At 40.1% G+C, this 21820-nt stretch overlaps 1 protein-coding gene across 1 annotated transcript in view; it reads right to left on the bottom strand.

Moving 5' to 3' along the window:
- Positions 1-5662, bottom strand: part of LOC131962006 (NLR family CARD domain-containing protein 3-like) — a 31892-nt gene extending 26230 nt beyond the window's left edge. Inside the window, exons 1-4 of the mRNA XM_059326950.1 lie at positions 5460-5662; positions 3461-3598; positions 2532-2734; positions 569-2366 (exon numbers count right to left, since the gene is read on the bottom strand). Coding sequence (XP_059182933.1) covers positions 569-2366; positions 2532-2734; positions 3461-3588 — 2129 coding nt within the window. The 5' untranslated portion in view covers positions 3589-3598; positions 5460-5662. The remainder of the gene's footprint in view (positions 1-568; positions 2367-2531; positions 2735-3460; positions 3599-5459) is intronic.
- Between the last annotated feature and the right edge of the window lie 16158 nt (positions 5663-21820).

The raw sequence follows: 21820 nt of genomic DNA, 5'->3' as shown, positions 1-21820 counted from the left end.
TACTGCACTCATCATTGACTCCTATACAACGAGGTGGGAGGGGACCTTTATCTATGAGACTGGAACTGTTTCAGTGTTTTCAACTGTTTAGTCTGTTGTTGTTTGTTCTTCATTGTGTTTTCTCTCTGTACTCTCCACATCATTGTAAATGATTCCTCCAGAAATAAATAAAGGATAAATGAAAAAATTAAATTTATAACCTTCATGTGTGATTATATGAGACTCGTTGCAGAACTGACTCATGTAATAATAACTCACTGATAACTGTAAAATATTAAGTCCTTCATTTGTTGTAGCAGGTTTGCATGTTTCCTCCATCATCCAAGGGAAGATGAAGTGAAGAAAAATGGATCAATTATGAGAAATAAACATAATAACTGTGTTCATTAACTTGACAGCTGGAAACAGAACCAGCTGAAACAGCTCAGGAAGACATCAACATCAAGAACAATGTAATGAACACGTGGAACACTATTTAATAATAATACAGGAAGTTATTGATCATATATCACAAGAACTAAATTATTAATCTATACTGATCTATAATGATAATCACATCTGGACTTACACAAACTTTCTGCAGTTCCTCACAGCTGGAATCAGTCTCTGTAGTCCCTCCCTTGATGTGTTGTACTTCCTCAGGTCCAACTCCTCCAGAACCTCCTCTGACATCTGCAGCATGTAGGCCAGAGCTGAGCAGTGGATCTCAGAGAGTTCCTTCTCTGATCTGTTCTCTGACTTCAGGAACTCTTGGATCTCCTGATGGACTGAGAGGTCGTTCATCTCCGTCAGACAGTGGAAGATGTTGATGCTTCTGTCAGGAGAGATCTTCATAGTCCTCATCTTCTTCAGGTTGTTGATGGCTCTCTGGATGACTTCTGGACTGTTGTCTGTCTGACCCAGCAGGCCTCCTAACAGTCTCTGGTTGGACTCCAGAGAGAGGCCATGAAGGAAGCGGACAAACAGGTCCAGGTGGCCATTTTTACTTTCAAGGGATTTCTCCATGGCTCCCCTCAGGAAGACATCCAGAGATGACCCCCTATTGTCCCAGTCTGTCCCCAGAAAAGCCCTCAGTACCTCTGTGTTCCTGGTGGTGTAACAGTGGAACATGTAGACTGCAGCCAGAAACTCCTGAACGCTCAGATGAACGAAGCAGTAGACTGTTTTCTGGAAGATCACACTCTCTCTTCTGAAGATCTCTGTACAAACTCCTGAGTACACCGAGGCCTCTGTGACATGGAGACCACAGCGCTCCAGGTCTTCTTGGTAGAACATGATGTTTCCTTCCTGCAGCTGTTCAAACGCCAGCCTCCCCAGCTTCAGAAGAACTTCTCTGTCAGCCTCCGTCAGCTCCTGTGGACTCGTCTCATGTCCCTCATCATACTTCTGCTTCTTCTTCTTGGTCTGAACCAGCAGGAAGTGTGAGTACAGGTCAGTCAGGGTCTTGGGCAGCTCTCCTCTCTGCTCTGTAGTCAACATGTGGTCCAGAACTGTAGCAGTGATCCAGCAGAAGACTGGGATCAGACACATGATGTGGAGGCTCCTGGATGTCTGGATGTGTGAGATGATTGTGCTGGAGCGCTCTTCATCACTGACCCTCCTCCTGAAGTACTCCTCCTTCTGGGTGTCAGTGAAGCCTCGTACTTCTGTCACCCTGTCGACACACTCAGGAGGGATCTGATTGGCCGCCGCGGGTCGGGAAGTTATCCAGACGAGAGACGAGGGAAGCAGATTCCCCTCGATGAGATTTGTCAGCAGCACGTTGACCGATGACTTCTGTGTGACATCAGACACAACCTCCATGTTGGTGAAATCCAGAGGAAGTCTGCTTTCATCCAGGCCGTCAAAGATGAACAGAAGTTTAGAGACGGCGAGCTTCTCTGCTGGGACCTTCTGTAATGTTGGATGGAAAACATGGAGCAGCTCCAGAAGACTGTACTGCTCATCTCTGATCAAGTTCAGCTCCCTGAACGAAAGCAGAACCACCACATTGACATCTTGGTTCTCCAAACCCTCTGCCCAGTCCAGACTGAACTTCTGCACCGAGAAGGTTTTTCCAACGCCAGCGACGCCGTTCGTCAGAACCACTCTGATGGGTCCCTGTTGGTCAGGTAAGGCTTTAAAGATGTCCTGGCACCTGATTGGAGCGTCGTGGACGGTCTTCTTCTTGGAAGCTGTCTCCAGCTGCCTCTCCTCATGTTGGGTATTAACCTCTTCACTCTGTCCCTCTGTGATGTAGAGCTCAGTGTAGATCCTGTTGAGGAGGGTTCCACTTCCTGTTGCATCACTTCCTTCAGTCACACGTTCACATCTCCTCCTCAGACTGATCTTATATTCATCTAAAACCTCCTGCAGACCAACGTCCCCTGTAAGACAATAAAGAAGCTCTAATTATAAATTGTGTCTTCAGTCTCAAACAAAGATTTTAGAATAAAAAGAGAAGGAGATTTTAAAATGTAACAAATGCTGCAACACAAGAAGAATCCTGTTTTCAGACATGAAGACATCAGCAGACAGAGGGACAGTCTTACTGGTTCTGGGTCTTTGTCCACACTGGGGACAGGAGGAGTCTCCTGGTGGAGCAGACTGGTCCCAGTATGAGCTGATGCACCGTCTGCAGAACCAGTGTCCACAGCTGGTAGAGACGGGATCCTTCAGGACGTCCTGACAGGAAGCACAGCAGGACGGCTGCTCCTCCTCACAAACAAGCCTCCTCTTCTCCTCCTCCTCCTCTCTGTGGACACAAAGACATTTACTTTGAAAGACAAACTCTCGTCATTATTTAGCAAAACATCTGTAGTTACAGCAGGATGAAGACAGACTAACTGCTGCACTGTCAACAAACAGTTATTGCTCTCTGGCTGTCACAGGGTAATACTTTTCTTTTGTTTATTGATGTTTTAAAAAAATGTTCATGCTTTTCAGCAGCACAAGACAATGATTTAGAGTTAAAGCCAGAGGTTTTTGTTTCATATTTCTACCTGCTACAGAGGCTGAGAAATGTGATGTTTTTTCCTTTTCTATGATGTTGATAGATTTATTTTTAAATCTTCATGAATTTTAGGAGAAAGGCAATTCTCTACATTAAAGTGAAGGGTTTAAGCTTTTAAATGTTTTTCATTTCATGTCTCTATCTGCATCAGAGGCTGATAAATAAATAATGAGGAAACGTTGACATTCTGTGCAGTTCTTCAGGTTTTGGGAGGTTGTTTTGAATCAGTGCTGAGTTTTTAGAGGGACTTTTTCTAGGAGGACTCAGGTCTTAATGGGTTAAAGACACACAGCTGAATCTAGCAGTTAAACTGGTTGGTGACATGTGCTGCTGGAGGAGTGCAGAGGAAGCAGCTTCTGCTCTTCATTCATTGTAAAAGAAGTAGTTTGAGTAGAATAAGTGGATTTAAAGTGGATAAAAGCTGGTGAAGCTGGAGCCTCCTCATATCCAGTAGAAAGAGTCTCTTACTTTGTGTCTGAGGGTCCAGGTCCATCACTGAAGTCTGGAGGAGGATCTTTGGAGCGCTCAGTCTTCACAGACTCAGAGCCGAATACTCCAGACTCTGCTCCGTCCTTCTCCTCCTCCACATCACTCATCTTCTCAAGTCTGACAGGAGAAACACACCTGTCAGTCCTCCACTTCTTATTCATTCACATTTCCTTCATGTGTTTCACAGAGACAGACTGGGCTCAGAAAACCAGAGCAGAGTGCTGCTATAAACCAGTCAGAGCTGACCACAGCAGAGTCTGCTTTCATCACTTTTAAACACTAAACTCAATTCATCTGAAGACAAAAGTGCAGAGCGCCACACGCTGTTAAAGAGAGAAGACAGAGAATAAACCAGCGCTGGAAGAAGTATTCACATCCTGTACTGCAGTAAAACTATTAATACCACACAGTAAAAGTCCTGCATTCTAAAAGTATCAGCATCAAAATGTACTTCAAGTATCAAAAGTAAAAGTACTCAGATTGTTTGAAATATTCTGAATATTATTGGATTATTATTATTGATGCATTCATGCCAGCAGCATTCTACTGTATAATTATTAAAATATGTATCTATTTGCAGCTATGTGAATGAATTCCCAATGGTGGCGGGTGGCACCAGTGTGCCCTGGTAGCCACTAACACCAGTATGAATGTGTGTGTGAAGGGGTGAATCAGTGCAGTCTGTAGTGTAAAGAGGTTTGGATAAATTTTTTATGCATGGGGGGTGGGTGCATGGCTAATTATTATGCACAGAGTCTCCGCTGATCATAAACATAGTGATGGTGAATTAACCAGCATCACTAACTGTGCACAGAGTGTCTGGTGCTTGTTGTAAACAAACAGAGATCGCTAAGTGAACACCTCCTGCAGCAGCAGCACATACACACTGTACTGCTACAGAGCTAACTGTTAGCCTGTTAGCACATACACACTGTACTGCTACAGAGCTAACTGTTAGCCTGTTAGCACATACACACTGTACTGCTACAGAGCTAACTGTTAGCCTGTTAGCACATACACACTGTACTGCTACAGAGCTAACTGTTAGCCTGTTAGCACATACACACTGTACTGCTACAGAGTTAACTGTTAGCCTGTTAGCACATACACACTGTACTGCTACAGAGCTAACTGTTAGCCCGTTAGCACATACACACTGTACTACTACAGAGCTAACTGTCAGCCTGTTAGCACATACACACTGTACTGCTACAGAGCTAACTGTTAACCTGTTAGCACATACACACTGTACTGCTACAGAGCTAACTGTTAGCCTGTTAGCACATACACACTGTACTGCTACAGAGCTAACTGTTAACCTGTTACCACAAACACACTGTACTGCTACAGAGCTAACTGTTAGCCTATTAGCACATACACACTGTACTGCTACAGAGCTAACTGTTAGCCTGTTAGCACAAACACACTGTACTGCTACAGAGCTAACTGCTAGCCTGTTAGCACAAACACACTGTACTGCTACAGAGCTAACTGTTAGCCTGTTAGCACATACACACTGTACTGCTACAGAGCTAACTGTTAGCCTGTTAGCACATACACACTGTACTGCTACAGAGCTAACTGTTAGCCTGTTAGTACATACACACTGTACTGCTACAGAGCTAACTGTTAGCCTGTTAGCACATACACACTGTACTGCTACAGAACTAACTGTTAGCCTGTTAGCACATACACACTGTACTGCTACAGAGCTAACTGTTAGCCTGTTAGCACATACACACTGTACTGCTACAGAGCTAACTGTTAGCCTGTTAGCACATACACACTGTACTGCTACAGAGCTAACTGTTAGCCTGTTAGCACATACACACTGTACTGCTACAGAGCTAACTGTAGCTAACTGCCGCTAACGGCAGCTCTTCTTAACGAGCCGTTTAACTGCCAGTAAAGTTCAGTCAAAGTCTCACACAGTCAAATAATAACAATATTAATAATAATAATGTTGATGAACACTCACCTGATCTCTTCTTTCTGCTCTCTGAACCGACGACTGAACACTTCCTCATTTAATCACTTCCTCATTAAATCTTGTTAACCTTTCCTGCTCTGCTATTCCTGACCGTAGTCGGGGTTAACTCCCTCACAGCAGTGGAAGCAACAGGACTAGGCTTTACTTTTTGAACAGCAGCTTTATTTTGAACCATAAGCACCTCGGAATACCCTTTTTCCTTTCTCTTCTCTTGTTATTCTCACACCAAAACTATCGCTCTCTCTTCTTCTTCTTCTTCTTTGTGTTGTTTTATGGCGGTTGACAAACAACTTTTTGGTGTATTACCGCCACCTACTGATATGGAGTGTGGACCGGGACTTTTCACATTCCTGAGTTTAACTAAATAATAATAAAATAATAATAATAAAAATAAATAAATTAATTAATTTAAAAAAATAAATAAAAAAAATAAAAAAAAAAAAAATAAAAAAAAATAAAAAAAAAATAAATTTAAAAAAAAATAAAAAAAAGAGAAAGTACATAAATTATATTCTCTCTATTAATCTTGTTCTCCTAAGATACTGTAACAAAAAGGAAAAACATTTCTCCTCTGAACTTCTTTGTAAAAGATCCCGTGAATCAAAGTTCAACTTAATTTCTTTAAGGTTCAATATCAGTTCCCTTCTCTCCTGATCATACTTCTGACAATAAAGCATCACATGTTCTAAATTTTCTTCTTCATTACAATATTGACATCTTCCCGAATTGTGTTTTCCCATTTTAAATAGTGTACTGTTTAATGCTGTATGACCCAATCTTAATCTGGATATTATTGTTTCCTCTTTTCGTGTTCTCACCACGCTTCTCATCACACCTACTTTTCTTTGAATTCTATATAACCATCTTCCTTTTCTCTCTTCTTCCCACTGCTTTTGCAACCTTTCTTTCAATTTGCACTTGATTATAGTTTTCACTTCTGTTTTACTAAATGGAACCCCGATATCAATATTATTCCTTTTTGTTGCTTCCTTTGCACATTTGTCCGCCAATTCATTTCCTTTGATTCCTATATGCGCTGGTATCCATACCATTATTATACTTATTCCCATCATTTGAATTCTGTATAATGTTTGTTGTATTTCTATTAAAACATCTGGCCTACCTTCTGATTTGTTATTTCTCACACTGATTAATGATGAACTGGAGTCAGAGCATACTACTGCTCTTAAAGGTCTCACCTCTTCAACCCACTGTAATGCTAGCAAAATCGCCAACATCTCTCCTGTATACACTGACAGTCCATCACTGGTTCGTTTGTGTATTTTAATACTAAATTCTGGGACTATGAATGCTATACCGATTTTATTAGTTGAGTTTTTTGAAGCATCTGTATAAATCTGAACATATCTATAATAATTATTTTCTATATATGTCTTTATTACTAGTGGATGTAAAATAAATTCCTTATCTTTGTTCTTTTTTCCCAACAATGTTAGATCAACAATGGGATCAGGAAGTATCCATGGATGTATTACAGAGAGTGGTACCGTTTGACAAATATCTATTTCATTTACTTCAAGTTCTTTTGCTTTCTGCTCAATTACCCATCCAAAACTTTTTGTTTCTCTTCTCTCTTTCTCCCAGCATTGTTTCAGTATATCTTGTGTTGGATGATCTTCATTATGTCCTTTTAGATTAACCCAGTAATTTATTGATAACTGTGTTCTTCTTAATTCTAATGGCATTTCTCCCATTTCCACTTGTAATGCTGATGTGGGGGTTGTTCTAATAGCACCTGAACATAGTCTCAAAGCCTGATACTGAATATTGTCTAACCTTTTAAGAGATGTGTTTGCTGCAGAACCAAATACTACACAACCATAATCTAACACTGACCTGATTAATCCTATATAAATGGTTTTCAGTGATGTTCTCTCAGCTCCCCATTCATTTCCTACCAGACATCTCATTACATTTAAAACTTTCTTACATTTATCATTCATTTTCTGAATATGTACATTCCATGTTATTCTTTCATCAAACCACAAACCCAAAAATTTGAATTGTTTCACTCTCTCCAATTCTTGATTATATAATCTAAGATTTAAATTACCCACACTTCTTTTTCTTGTAAAGAACATTATCTTTGTTTTATCTACAGAAAATTTAAATCCCCACTTAAATGACCATTCTTCTTCACTTATATTACTAGCGCTATGAACCTTGACAAAATTCTGAACCAACATCTCTGCTTTTCCTTCATCTGTTGTTGCATCAGTTTTATTTTCAGTTAAGACTGGATACCCATATTCTCTTTTAATTCCATTCATTCTTTTAATCATTCCCCATATTTTACCTATTTCTGTTTCTCTTCCTATTGAATTACAGAATTTCCTCCAATAATCCTTTTTTGCATTTTTAATTATTTTCCTCACATTTGCTTGCAACCTTTTAAATTCAATAAGATTCTGGTAATTATGAGTTCTGTTTAATAATCTAAATGCTTTATTCCGAGATTTTATTACATTATCACATTCCTTCGTCCACCATGGCACAATTTTCTTTTTACTTTTACCTCCCTTCCTTTGAATTGTTTGCTTTGCTGCTCCTATAATAGCTTCACAAACTGAATGATTTAATTCATCAACATCTTGATTAACATCTACTTTTTCCATTTCTTTTTCACTAATATGCTTAAATTTTTCCCAGTCAACATTACTAAAAACCCAGCTGTCTCCTCCAGTCTCATACTCTTCCAGCCTCACGCCTGTTTCTATTATTATAGGATAGTGATCACTTCCCACTGTTGTTTCTTTTACAATTTCCCAAGTACAAATACCTGCCAGTGTTTCTGACACTAAAGTAAGATCCACGGCAGACTCCCTACCATTCTTAACATCAATTCTTGTACCTTTCCCATCATTGAGGCATACTAGGTTTTTAATTTCCATCATCTCTTCAATAACCTCTCCATTTTTATCATTATAACTATCCCATAATGTACTATGAGCATTGAAATCTCCACAACAAATAATTTTCCCCTCTAAATTTACAGTTAATTCCTCCAGTAATTCCATTGAAAGCTTTTTACAAGGATTGTAAAAGTTAGCTACTTTGATGAAACCATCTTTTGTCCAAACTTCAATCACTATCATTTCCCACTCTTTCCCTTTCTTTACTATTCTATATTGCATTTCTTGTTTTACAAATATTATACAGCCTCCTCCACTTCCCTCCACCCTATCTCTACGTATACTATCATATCCTTTAATTACGAAATCTAATCTTGTTTTAAGCCAAGTTTCTTGAATGCATATAATTTCTGGTTTATTTCTGATCCCGTTAATAAATCCTTTAAATTCCTGACCGTTTGCAATTAAACTCCTTGCGTTCCATTGTAGAATAATCATTTAGTCTAAGTCTTGTCCCCAAGATCCCCTGATTTCCCCACTTCCTCAAGTCTTCTGTTGATTTGTTCCCATGATATATCTTTCATATCCAAAAAATTTTCCGCTCCTTTCACAATTATCTTAATTTTCTCTGTTTTGTGTTTAACTTGATCCGCACAGTTGATCACATATGCTACAAACAAAATCAACTTGTCCACATCTAGTTCTATACTCCTTATTGCTTGCCCTCTCCGACCTCCTCCTGATCTTGAGCTTTCAATAGTTTTGTCTTTTTCTTCCTTTCTCTTTTGTCCTTCCACTGTCTTTACTGCTTCAGCATAGCTTATGTTGTTGACTGTTTTCACTTGTTGAATTTCCACTGCTCTCTTCCTCACTTCGCAACCCCCATATGCCACATTATGTTGGCCCCCACAATTACAACATTTAGCCTGCACATTATCTCCACATTCCTCAAATTTGTGTTCCCCTCCACATTTAGCACACCTTTGTTTTCCTTTACAAGCCATGGCTATATGCCCATACCTCTGGCATTTGTAGCACCGAAGCGGAGGAGGAACATAAGGCCTGACTGGGAAACTCATACATCCTATCTTTACTTTATCCGGAAGTATCATTTCCTGGAACTCCAAAAGGACTGATAAGCTTTCTTCTCTTTCCCCATTCACTGTTCTCAACAGTCTCTTTAGTCTCCTCACCTCACCTCCCTGAATACTTCTTTTGATTTTTTCCAAATCCTCATCAATGGGAATGCCAGTTATTACACCTCTAGACACTTTGTTTTCACCCAGAACCCTTCTTTCAGTCACCACCTTCTTGCAAATATTTTCGATATGTAACGCTTTATTTCTCTGTTCCTCATTTCTGCATTTCACCAACAAGTTCCCATCTCGAAGGATCTTAGCCATTTCTACCTCTCCCAACTTCTTTTTTAACTCCCTTGTCAGCGCAATTGGACTTAAATTTATCTTCTCATCTTCCTTCCTGAACCTAATTATTATTTTAAATTCTTCCCTTTCTATCTTCCTGCGAACCGTCCGGTTATCCTCCTCTGAACTATTTCCCTCTAAACCTCTTTTATTGTTCTGACTAGCCGACGCTCGTACATCCATTCCCTTCCTCGTATTCCTTCGCCCTCTTCCTCTATCAACCGGAGACCAATCATCAAAATTCATTTCCTCTTCTTCCTCTACTACCTGTGTGTCCATCCCGATCCAGTCACACACCAGTTTATGTCAAAACCGCCGACCTAGCAAGTTTCTTTCTCCACATGAAGCCGGTACCGCTGAAAAGTTTGAACCCCGTCAGCTTCGTCGGGTCGTGGCCAACCCTATCGCTCTCTCTCTTCTCTTCACTGAACACATTCACACACACTCACGTCACACTCTGCTCTCTCTCTTAAAGGGATACACACACCAATCTCATAACACTCTGACTCAGATCTGACACACACACACACACACACACACACACACACACACACACACACACACACACGTATTTATAATAGAGCAGATATGTAACCAGACATGATCAGTCTAACAGATACTGAGCTTTCTATGAGAATGGGAGGAACAAGAGAAAAGAAAGCCTCTGCTGAATTTTGGTGCACAAAGCTGAACTCCAATCAAAGGAAAAGAAAAAACAGATTTTAAGCCAAAAACATCAAATTTGGTACAAAATTAAATATACACACATGCATAAATACATGTGTGTATATTACACATGTATTTACCTTCTGCAGATTACAATAAGTCCTCAAACAGGTGGATTTATTCCAGAGGACTCAAAAATAAGATGGATAGGTCCTTCAAAACACTTCAACTTCTATAAACTGCTTGACCTTTTGGTCTTTTATGTACAATCCTGATTCCAAACAAGTTGAGATGTTGTTTCAAACATTTGCTGAATATTTTAGACATAAACTGAAAGAGAGAACTCTACAAAGACGACATATTTAACCTGTTAAAGCCCAGCTGCCTGCCAGTGGGTCAGAGTAGAACTACTTTGTGTTTGACCTAATAAGCTAATTCCTCCTATGTGAAAAGCTTCTTGGCAATAAAAAATATTTTGTTGTGTTGTGTTTTAGCCTCATGCTAAACAAGCAGAGCTGCAGAAACCTTCCTTACCTTCTCCTCACATTGGCCTCCTGTCTTGTGTTTGACAGAAAGCCTGAGGATGCAGCCACTGCCATCTTGTTCTGGTGACGTCTTTGGAGAGTCAGTGCAGTAGAGATCGAGCGGTGGAGTTCTGCCAACACACCCACCTGACCAACTAGTAGTAGTAGAGTAGTTAGCTGACAACCAGGGGAGCTAACACATAAACATGGTTATCTGGGAGGAGTAGTTAGATGACAGATAAAATAACACCTTCCCTAAATATAGTTATACTAGTAAGAATATTTAGCTGACAGACAAACTCACCAGCTAGCTAAACCAGGTTATGTTAGTGCTGTTTTATCGTCTCCGTGGCTACAGACCGCAGTATTATAGGAATATTGTTGACACTTTACCATCAGACAACCCTTAACGACGGGACACTGAAGCCGTTATATTCATATATGCTCTTTTCAAAGCCGTCAGGATATGCAGGTCACCCACTGACCTGATCAGATAGTTAGTTTGCTAGTTTTGGTATTTTAAACAACAGCTTGAGAGCTAATGGCCTGATTCACCAAAATAAAACACACAGACAATGTTAGTTTGTACCATAGACTGTATAAATAATGGACGTAGTGACCGTGACGTCTCGTTGGTTTGTGGCCCGTTTGAGGCATCAGTTCAGCGTTAAACTCGTCTCCATCTTGTTTCCGGTACGGGGATCAGACCATATCTGGACTGTGGAGGAGGAGAGGGATCTGATCACTGACTACAGCCTCTCTACACCTCAACCTGACTGACTCATGTTAGCATTAGCTGGAGCATTAACTGGGATGTTAGCTTTGGCTAGCAAAACACAAAAACAAAATGTTTGTTACTGACCTCAGAAAACTGAGCAGCGACTCCTTGGAGTGTCTGTTAGTCGAACCAAACGCTGAACAAGACATTTAATGAACAAAACGTTCAGATAAACTGTCATTAAGTGAAAATACAGTGAAAGGCTCAAAGTTATGAGACCAAACCGCTAAACGTCCTTTTTTATTTGTATATAACATTATATATAACTTTATTGACACGTTGCCGTGGATACGCATTGCTCTGCTTCTCTCCTGGTGACGGCTCACCTTGTTAGTGACCTGTCAATCAAAGGTAGCCCCGCCCCAAATCATACGATTCTTTATCTTCTATTTTCTTCTAAATGGGGCCATTATTTACACTGTTAACATCGGATTGTCTTGAAGATTTTTTACTAGCTAAAATTATAAACCAAGTGAGAAGTTTTCTCATTTTGTATTGAAATGAATGGACAGAAAAGCTTTTGCAGTTGCCGTCAGCGCCCCCTGCTGGAGTTTTTGGTAGAATGCGGCTGGTTGCCTCACTGCTCAGACCCGGAGGTTGCCGCCTGGTTTGTACTCACAGTGTGTTGGCTGTTACCTGAAGCATGGAGGCAGATGGAGGACACGGAGGAGGATGAATGGTGGGGAAAGGCTGTGAGCAGATTTCAGGCTGAACACATCTAGATTATTATTATATTATATTATATTATATTATATTATATTATATTATATAGTACTCCTCACAGGGTCCAGGAGGAGTTTCATGGTCCTCTCTCTGATGAGCACAAACGTCTCCTCTGTGACTTTAATCAGACAAAACCTCAATATATTTAATCATACAGATGTAGTTTTATCTTTAGGTTTAAGCTAAAAACACAAAACACTTCAAATACACAGTAACATGGACTGACACCACACTGAGAGCTAAGCTAATGTCGCTAGCATGCTAACGCACCAATCGCGATTAGCGTCACAACCTTTACAAATTACATCAAATTTGAACAGTATTGAATACACACACACACACATGTATTTACCTTCTGCAGATTACAATAAGTCCTCAGCCGTATGGTTTTATTCCCTGTTGGCCGAAATTATAGAAATATTCGCTAATTCTCTGTCAACATCAACTGACTTCTCTTAGCTAATGCTAGCTAACGTTAGCTGCCTCTGCTTGAGGCCTGACGAGCCTGAAGCTCCGACAGCTGCTGTTATTTCTACAACTCGGCTAAAACTTTGATTAAACAGTAAAATAGTACTTACATGTCTTAAAGAAAGTACCGTTATAATTCCTGGGTGACTTGAACTGAACTGACCCCAACAAGGAAAGTTCCTGCTAGCTCAGCAGCTCAGACCGGTTCAGACTGGATCAGGCTGGTTCAGACCGGTTCAGACTGGTTCAGACCGGTTCAGACTGGTTCAGACCGGTTCAGACTGGTTCAGAGTGGTTTAGACCGGTTAAGACTGGATCAGACCGGTTCAGACTGGTTCAGACTGGTTCAGAGTGGTTCAGACTGGTTCAGACCGGTTCAGAGTGGTTCAGACCGGTTCAGACTGGTTCTGTCAGCAAAGCTTGTTTACAGAAGCCTCAGACCGCAGAAACACGTCACTCATATGGATCAAACATGTAACAGAATTATTAATAATTATGAGAAATAATGATTCTTTATGTTTAATAGTATGACTTGATTGACTGTAAGTCCCTCTGGAAGGAGCACCGCCCTGTAAAACAGAGACAATTTAACTAAAGCAGCTCATAAAGTTACTAAACAATCAATTAGGAGCTCTGATCAATAATTCACTTCATGATTATAACCGAATTATCACATCAATGTTCAACAAATGTTAAAGCAGAGGAAGGCATTATTAATGAAACAGCATGTGTTCAGAAACACACACACACACACACACACAAACAATTCAAATCTATAAATTGTCTTTCTTACTTTAAAAGCACAACTAATAATAACAATAATAATAACACCAATAATAATTATAATAATGTAAGAATAATAACAATAATAATAATAATAGCAATAATAATAATAAAAATGACAATCATAATAATAATGGCAAACATGATAATAATAAATATTATTATAATAACAACAACAACAATAATAATAATAACACCAATAAAAACAATAATAATTATAATAATAGTAATAGTAAGAATAATAACAATAATAAAAAGAATAATAATAATGGCAATAATGATATTAATAATAACAACAACAACAACAATAATATTAATAATAATTGTCCTATCTGATAGATGGATAATATTGAAAAGATCTACAAGATACAATCATAATAACGCAATAATAATTAATAACTTAAATAATGAATATTTATAATAATATAGAAATCAATAATAATAATAATAATAATAATAATAATAATAATAATAATAATAATAATTACAAATGATTTTCTCTGATCCATGATCCTTTAAGAGTGTGTGTTAATGCAGACAGATTTTCACAGCAGGTCATATTACAGAGCTCCCACACACACACACACACACAGAGACACACACACACACACACACAGAGACACACACACACACACAGAGACACACACACACACACACACACACACACACACACACACACACAGAGACACACACACACACACACACACACACACACACACACAGAGTTAATGAGACATGGTGCAGTCTGAGCAGCTGCCGGCTGATTGGACGGTTTATGGATCTGTGGCTCCGACGTGATTGACAGATTATTGCCGTTTGTGTGTGTGTGTGTGTGTGTGTGTGTGTGTGTGTGTGTGTGTGTGTGTGTGTGTCTGTGTGTGTGTGTGTCTGTGTGTGTGTGTGTGTGTGTGTGTGTGTGTCCAGCAGTCATTGAAAGTCTTTGAAAGCGTTCCAGGTTTAGTCATGAGGCCCAGGCCTTATAAAGGTTCTTGGGGTCCTGGAGTGGGCTTGCTAAGGATCCTTAGTTAATTAATTAAGTCTCTTTGCTCCTTGAGAAGCCTGGAATCCTCCTTGTGCAGGTTCTTTTAGACCTGGAGTCCTTGAAGAGGCAGTGACCCTTTATCAGGCAAAGAACCATATTTGGTAGCTTGAGCGGACATCTAGAACAGGTCTCCTCATAGAACCATATGGGTTTCTACATCACAGATAGTGACACTGTGGCATCTGACCAATCAGTAAATCAATAAGATTCAAGCTTTCCTTTATTGTCATTGTATTAAATGTACGTGTGCTTCTCATATATAAGGAGCTTTAAAAAAAGACATTCAGACATTACGCATATGTAATAAGTAGTCTAAAAAGATAATAAATAGTTTAAAGGGAAAAGATAAAGTGGTGTTGGATGCAAATGACGTGTTATTGTCTATTTAGGGTTGCTGGGGGAACGAGACTATTTGTAATTTATTTATTTTAAAACAGGGACAGCGCACAATAAGACATTAGTCTTGTACAACAAGAGAATATGCACTGTGCTAGCAGGTTCTAGCAGATTGCTATAGTAAATGTAATAATAATAATGATGACTCAATTGACCTCGATTTGCAATATAAAAATTAAACATTTTACAAAAAGTCTTGTAATATCCTCCAACAACACTTCAGGGTTGACATTTTCCATTTCCAGGAGTTCCTTATCAAGGGTTAAGGGAGGATTCTTCAGTTCTTTAGGTTATTGAGTCCTTGAGACGGTCTCAAGCCTCTGATTGGTCCATAAAAGTCATTACATCACATCACGTCATTTAGCTGGCGCTTAAATTGTCCAAAGCGACTTACAATAAGTGATTCAACCTGAAGGTTCTCGCCTCAGGCCACAAGAACCGGGTAAGAACAGAAATTTAAGAGCCAACTGGAACCGCTACAGGAGAACTATACGCTAAAGAAGAAGAAGATCTTCTTTTTTTAATTAGCAACCATGACTTAACGGAGGTGTTGTCCCAGAGGAAGGTCTCCAGCCTGGTGTGAGGACGTCCAGGCTGTCTGACGTCCTGATGAGGTGGAGCTCCTTCCTCCATTTGGGAGCCAGAACAGAGAAAAGTCTGGAGGAGGTCCAGAGGGTTGGAAGCAGCAGAGGAGAAGGATCTGTCCCCCCACAGTGAGGTGCTTGGTCCTGGTGATGGATCTGAAGATCTGAGGTGCTTAGTCCTGGTGATGGATCTGAAGATCCGAGGTGCTTGGTCCTGGTGATGGATCTGAAGATCTGAGGTGCTTGGTCCTGGTGATGGGGGGTCAGGAGGATCTGAAGAGCTGAGGTGTTTGGTCCTGGTGATGGGGGTCAGGAGGATCTGAAGATCTGAGGTGCTTGGTCCTGGTGATGGGGGTCAGGAGGATCTGAAGATCTGAGGTGCTTGGTCCTGGTGATGGGGGTCAGGAGGATCTGAAGATCTGAGGTGCTTGGTCCTGGTGATGGGGGTCAGTAGGATCTGAAGATCTGAGGTGCTTGGTCCTGGTGATGGGGGTCAGTAGGATCTGAAGATCTGAGGTGCTTGGTCCTGGTGATGGGGGTCTGGAGGATCTGAAGAGCTGAGGTGCTTGGTCCTGGTGATGGGGGTCAGTCGGTTGGTGTCTGAAGATCTGAGGTGATGAGCAGGGTCTTGAAGTGGATTCTGTGCTGATAGGGAGCCGGTGAAGGAGCTGAAGGATGGAAGTGATGTTCTCTGGAGGCAGAGTGGGAGAGGAACCAGGCAGCTGAGTTTTGGACATTTTGTAGTTCTTGAAGGTTGGTGGAGGCCGTAGAGATGCTGCTGCAGCAGTCCAGTCTGGAGGTTATGAAAGCATGAATTTACTAGCTATGATAGGAGAATCCATACGACGTGGATGAGAGAGTTGGTGTAAACCGAGAAAAGGGAGCGGACCAAGGACAGAACCTTGAGGGACCCCAGTGGTGAGCGGACAGGGATCTGACACAGAACCCTTCCAAGTCACAGGGAAGGTACGGTCCTTGAGCTAGAACTCTTCAATCGATAGCATGCTAGCATTAGCCTTAGCAGGCTAGCAAGTCCCAGACAAACTCGGGGGCCGTTAAGAGAGACAAACTAAAACGTCATTTGTTTGATTTGTTGAACTGCAATGTGATTGATGCGGGCTAACGCTAGCGGGCTAACACTAGCGGGCTAACGCTAGCGGGCTAACGCTATATATCACATTATAACATGAAAATCTCATTATCATGAAATGACGTGATATATTTAACGAGCATGTCCCGGCTGCAGCGGTCCTCCGTTATTATACCATCTTCATCCTGATCCCTCCTCTTCCTCCCTCTCCACCGGGGGTTAACTCTCTGTGTGTGTGTGTGTGTGTGTGTGTGGGAGGTAATCAGCGGTAAGTGCAGTGTGTTTCTGGACGGAGACGATCAGCCGCCTGCAGCCGATCAATACAGAGATCAATACTGAGAATGGAGGGGGAGATCTAACAGGTCATTATGTGTGTGTGTGTGTGTGTGTGTGTGTGTGTGTGTGTGATTATGTTAAACACTTGTTTATACAAACAGTGTGTGTTTGACTGTCAGCTGAACTCTGAACTTCCTGTCAGACTCAAAAGAAGAAGACTCAAAGTTTTGGGTTCAAACTGGTGGTCAACACACACACACACACACACACACACACACACACACACACAGAGACACACACACACACACACACACACACACACACACACACAGACACACACACACACACACACACACACACACACACACACACAGAACAGTTGAGCTGAGGTTCTTCCATCCGTTCCTCTAACACGTTTAACTCACACAGTGTGATTCATCTGATTGTTACATAATGATATTAAACACACACACACACACACACACACACACACACACACACACACACACACTCAGGTTGAGTTTCAGAGTCTAAGTGTGTCAGTAAAATGATCTGGTAACACACACAATTCTGTCAGCTACAGTGCATGTGTTTGATGCTGCAGAATATATTATATATATATAGAAATATTTAAATGCCTTATATATATATATATATATATATAAATAATATTCAAACGCTTTCTTTTTTATTATTTTTTATATTTATATAATATTACTATTTTATACATTTATAACATTTTATTTTTTATAAAATAAAGCGTTTCAATATATATATATATATATATATATTATATATATATATTGAAATGCAAAAATACAAATTTATACATTTATAAAATAATATTAATATTTTATGAATATATAAAATAATAAAAAGAAAGTGTATAAAATTGTTTTATCAAAAAAGTTTTATCAAATAAATCGTTTAAATATTATTTATACCTAATATTTAAAAGCTTTATTTTATAAAAAAATGTAATTTTATACATTTATAAAATAATATTAATATTTTATAAATATATATATTTTTAAAGCGTTTAAATTATATAATTTAAACAATATAGTATATGTATATATATATATATATATATATAAAATATTTTATATATAAAATATATATAAAATATTCAAACGCTTAATTTGATAAAACTTCAATTTTATACATTTATAAAATAATATTGATATTTGATAAATATAGATAAATAAATAAAAATAAAGCATATAAATATGATTAAACCCTCCTGCGGCCACTAGAAGACAGATATCTGAGCAGATAAAGACAGCGGATGGTTTCTGCTTGTGTCTACGTGCTGCGTTCAGGGACCGTCCGATGCGTTCAGGGACCGTTCTCACGCACTTTAAAGCGGTCATTGTGTATTGATCCCGTAAAGTGGCGGCGTGGCCTCGCTGCCCACGTTTCACAAACGATTTCCATCATCAGCGTCCGTCAGGTCGGAGCGGTGATGAGGAGCGGCGGCAGCGGCGTGTCCCAGCCTCGGGGGGAGCATGTGAACGCCTCGATGAGTCCCATTAGCTGCCTGTCAGTCACAAAACACTGTTTATTTATTCCAATGTTCAATCAATATTCATTCAGCCATATTGTTTTTCACAGTTATTTTATAGTTTTAGTCAATAAGTTCTGATACCGAACACAGTGTTTTGTAGAAAAAACAGGAACTGAAAGGAGCTGAAGTGGTGGCAAAAAGTGGAGTATTGCAGGGAAAATGTAAAAAATACAGAGTAACTGAAAGGAGCTGAAGTGGTAGTAAAAGTGAAGATCTGAAGTAAAAATGTAGCAAGAAAATGAACTGAAAGGAGCTGAAGTGGTAGTAAAAGTGAAGATCTGAAGTAAAAATGTAGCAAGAAAATGAACTGAAAGGAGCTGAAGTGGTGGTAAAAGTGAAGATCTGAAGTAAAAATGTAGCAAGAAAATGAACTGAAAGGAGCTGAAGTGGTGGTAAAAGTGAAGATCTGAAGTAAAAATGTAGCAAGAAAATGAACTGAAAGGAGCTGAAGTGGTGGTAAAAGTGAAGATCTGAAGTAAAAATGTAGCAAGAAAATGAACTGAAAGGAGCTGAAGTGGTGGTAAAAGTGAAGATCTGAAGTAAAAATGTAGCAAGAAAATGAACTGAAAGGAGCTGAAGTGGTGGTAAAAGTGAAGATCTGAAGTGAAAATTTAGCAAAACAGGAACTGCAAGGAGCTGAAGTGGTGATTAAAAGTGAAGTACTGAAGTGAAAATTGAACAAAAACATGAACTGAAAGGAGCTGAAGTGGTGGCAAAAAGTGAAGTTTTGAAGTGAAAATGTAGCAATTTTTTATCGATTATTTAGCGAGTTTTATTTATTATTTTCTTTTTAATGAAGTCTAAATTAAAATCTAAATCAAATTGACACTGATCATTTATATATAAAATACATAAAATTCATGTTATGTTAAAATGGTCAGTCGATAACTTGATACTAAACATGTTGTACTATTTATTTTATTTTTATGTAATTGATACTGGACACACACTATTGTAAGCTATTTATTCATGTTTTTGTTTTTTTTTCTTCATTTAAATGTTTAGTGATCAAATTGATTGTGACCATTTAAATCTAGAAAACATTAAAATAAACATTAAAATGGCTAAATAATACAAGTTAATTTCAAGTTAGTTTTATTTATTTTTATAGTAAAATCAGTAAGTCAGTAAAAATAAAACAGCTAAATAATAAACTATGTTCTTCTCGCTATTTATTTATTTTTTATTTAATTTATAGTTAAATGGTCAATAAATAAATAAATGTGTGGTCAGTATCAATTCAACGACTGAACTCACTTAAGTAGAGGGAGGAATTAGCCTAGCTTAGCACAAAGACTCAAAGCAGAGGGAAGTGTTAGCCTAGCTTATCACAAAGACTGGAAGCAGAAGGAAGTGTTAGCCTAGCTTAGCACAAAGACTGGAAGCAGAGGGAATCGTAGCCTAGCTTAACACAAAGACTGGAAGCAGAGGGAATCGTAGCCTAGCTTAACACAAAGACTGGAAGCAGAGGGAATCGTAGCCTAGCTCAGCACAAAGACTGGAAGCAGAGGGAAGTGTTAGCCTAGCTTAACACAAAGACTGGAAGCAGGGGTGAGTGTTAGCCTAGCTTAACACAAAGACTGGAAGCAGAGGGAAGTGTTAGCCTAGCTTAACACAAAGACTGGAAGCAGGGGTGAGTGTTAGCCTAGCTTAGCACAAAGACTGGAAGCAGAGGGAAGTGTTAGCCTAGCTTAACACAAAGACTGGAAGCAGGGGTGAGTGTTAGCCTAGCTTAGCACAAAGACTGGAAGCAGAAGGAAGTGTTAGCCTAGCATAGCACAAAGACTGGAAGCAGAGGGAAGTGTTAGCCTAGCTTAACACAAAGACTGGAAGCAGGGCTGAGTGTTAGCCTAGCTTAGCACAAAGACTGGAAGCAGAGGGAATTGTAGCCTAGCTAAGCACAAAGACTCGAAGCAGAGGGAATCGTAGCCTAGCTTAGCACAAAGACTGGAAGCAGAGGGAATCGTAGCCTAGCTCAGCACAAAGACTGGAAGCAGAGGGAAGTGTTAGCCTAGCTTAGCACAAAGACTGGAAGCAGAGGGAATCGTAGCCTAGCTTAGCACAAAGACTGGAAGCAGAGGGAATCGTAGCCTAGCTTAGCACAAAGACTGGAAGCAGAGGGAATCGTAGCCTAGCTTAGCACAAAGACTGGAAGCAGAGGGAATCGTAGCCTAGCTTAGCACAAAGACTGGAAGCAGAGGGAATCGTAGCCTAGCTTAGCACAAAGACTGGAAGCAGAGGGAATCGTAGCCTAGCTTAGCACAAAGACTGGAAGCAGAGGGAATCGTAGCCTAGCTCAGCACAAAGACTGGAAGCAGAGGGAAGTGCTAGCCTAGCTTAGCACAAAGACTGGAAGCAGAGGGAATCGTAGCCTAGCTTAGCACAAAGACTGGAAGCAGAGGGGAGTGCTAGCCTAGCGTAGCACAAAGACTGGAAGAAGAGGGGAGTGCTAGCCTAGCTTAGCACAAAGACTGGAAGAAGAGGGAGTGCTAGCCTAGCGTAGCACAAAGACTGGAAGAAGAGGGAAGTGCTAGCCTAGCTTAGCACAAAGACTGGAAGAAGAGGGGAGTGCTAGCCTAGCTTAGCACAAAGACTGGAAGAAGAGGGGAGTGCTAGCCTAGCGTAGCACAAAGACTGGAAGAAGAGGGGAGTGCTAGCCTAGCTTAGCACAAAGACTAGAAGAAGAGGGGAGTGCTAGCCTAGCGTAGCACAAAGACTGGAAGAAGAGGGGAGTGCTAGCCTAGCGTAGCACAAAGACTGGAAGAAGAGGGGAGTGCTAGCCTAGCGTAGCACAAAGACTGGAAGAAGAGGGGAGTGCTAGCCTAGCTTAGCACAAAGACTGGAAGAAGAGGGGAGTGCTAGCCTAGCTTAGCACAAAGACTGGAAGAAGAGGGGAGTGCTAGCCTAGCTTAGCACAAAGACCAGAAGCAGAGGGAAGTGCTAGCCTAGCTTAGCACAAAGACTGGAAGAAGAGGGGAGTGCTAGCCTAGCTTGGCACAGACTGGAAGATGATCACACCTCCACATTGATCTCTGCTGGGAACCAATCAGCTCGCTGCCTGAGTAAGTGAATTAAAGTGTGTGTGTGGCCCCCCAGAGCTTAATGAAAGAGGAGGAAACATCTGGGGCTCTATTGATCGATCAGAGAGAGAGAGA

Source organism: Centropristis striata, chromosome 23 (assembly GCF_030273125.1).
Source record: "Centropristis striata isolate RG_2023a ecotype Rhode Island chromosome 23, C.striata_1.0, whole genome shotgun sequence".
Classification (NCBI taxonomy): Eukaryota; Metazoa; Chordata; class Actinopteri; order Perciformes; family Serranidae; genus Centropristis; species Centropristis striata.
The sequence above is the reverse complement of the archived record's forward strand: the minus strand, read 5'-3'. Positions and strand labels throughout refer to the sequence as shown.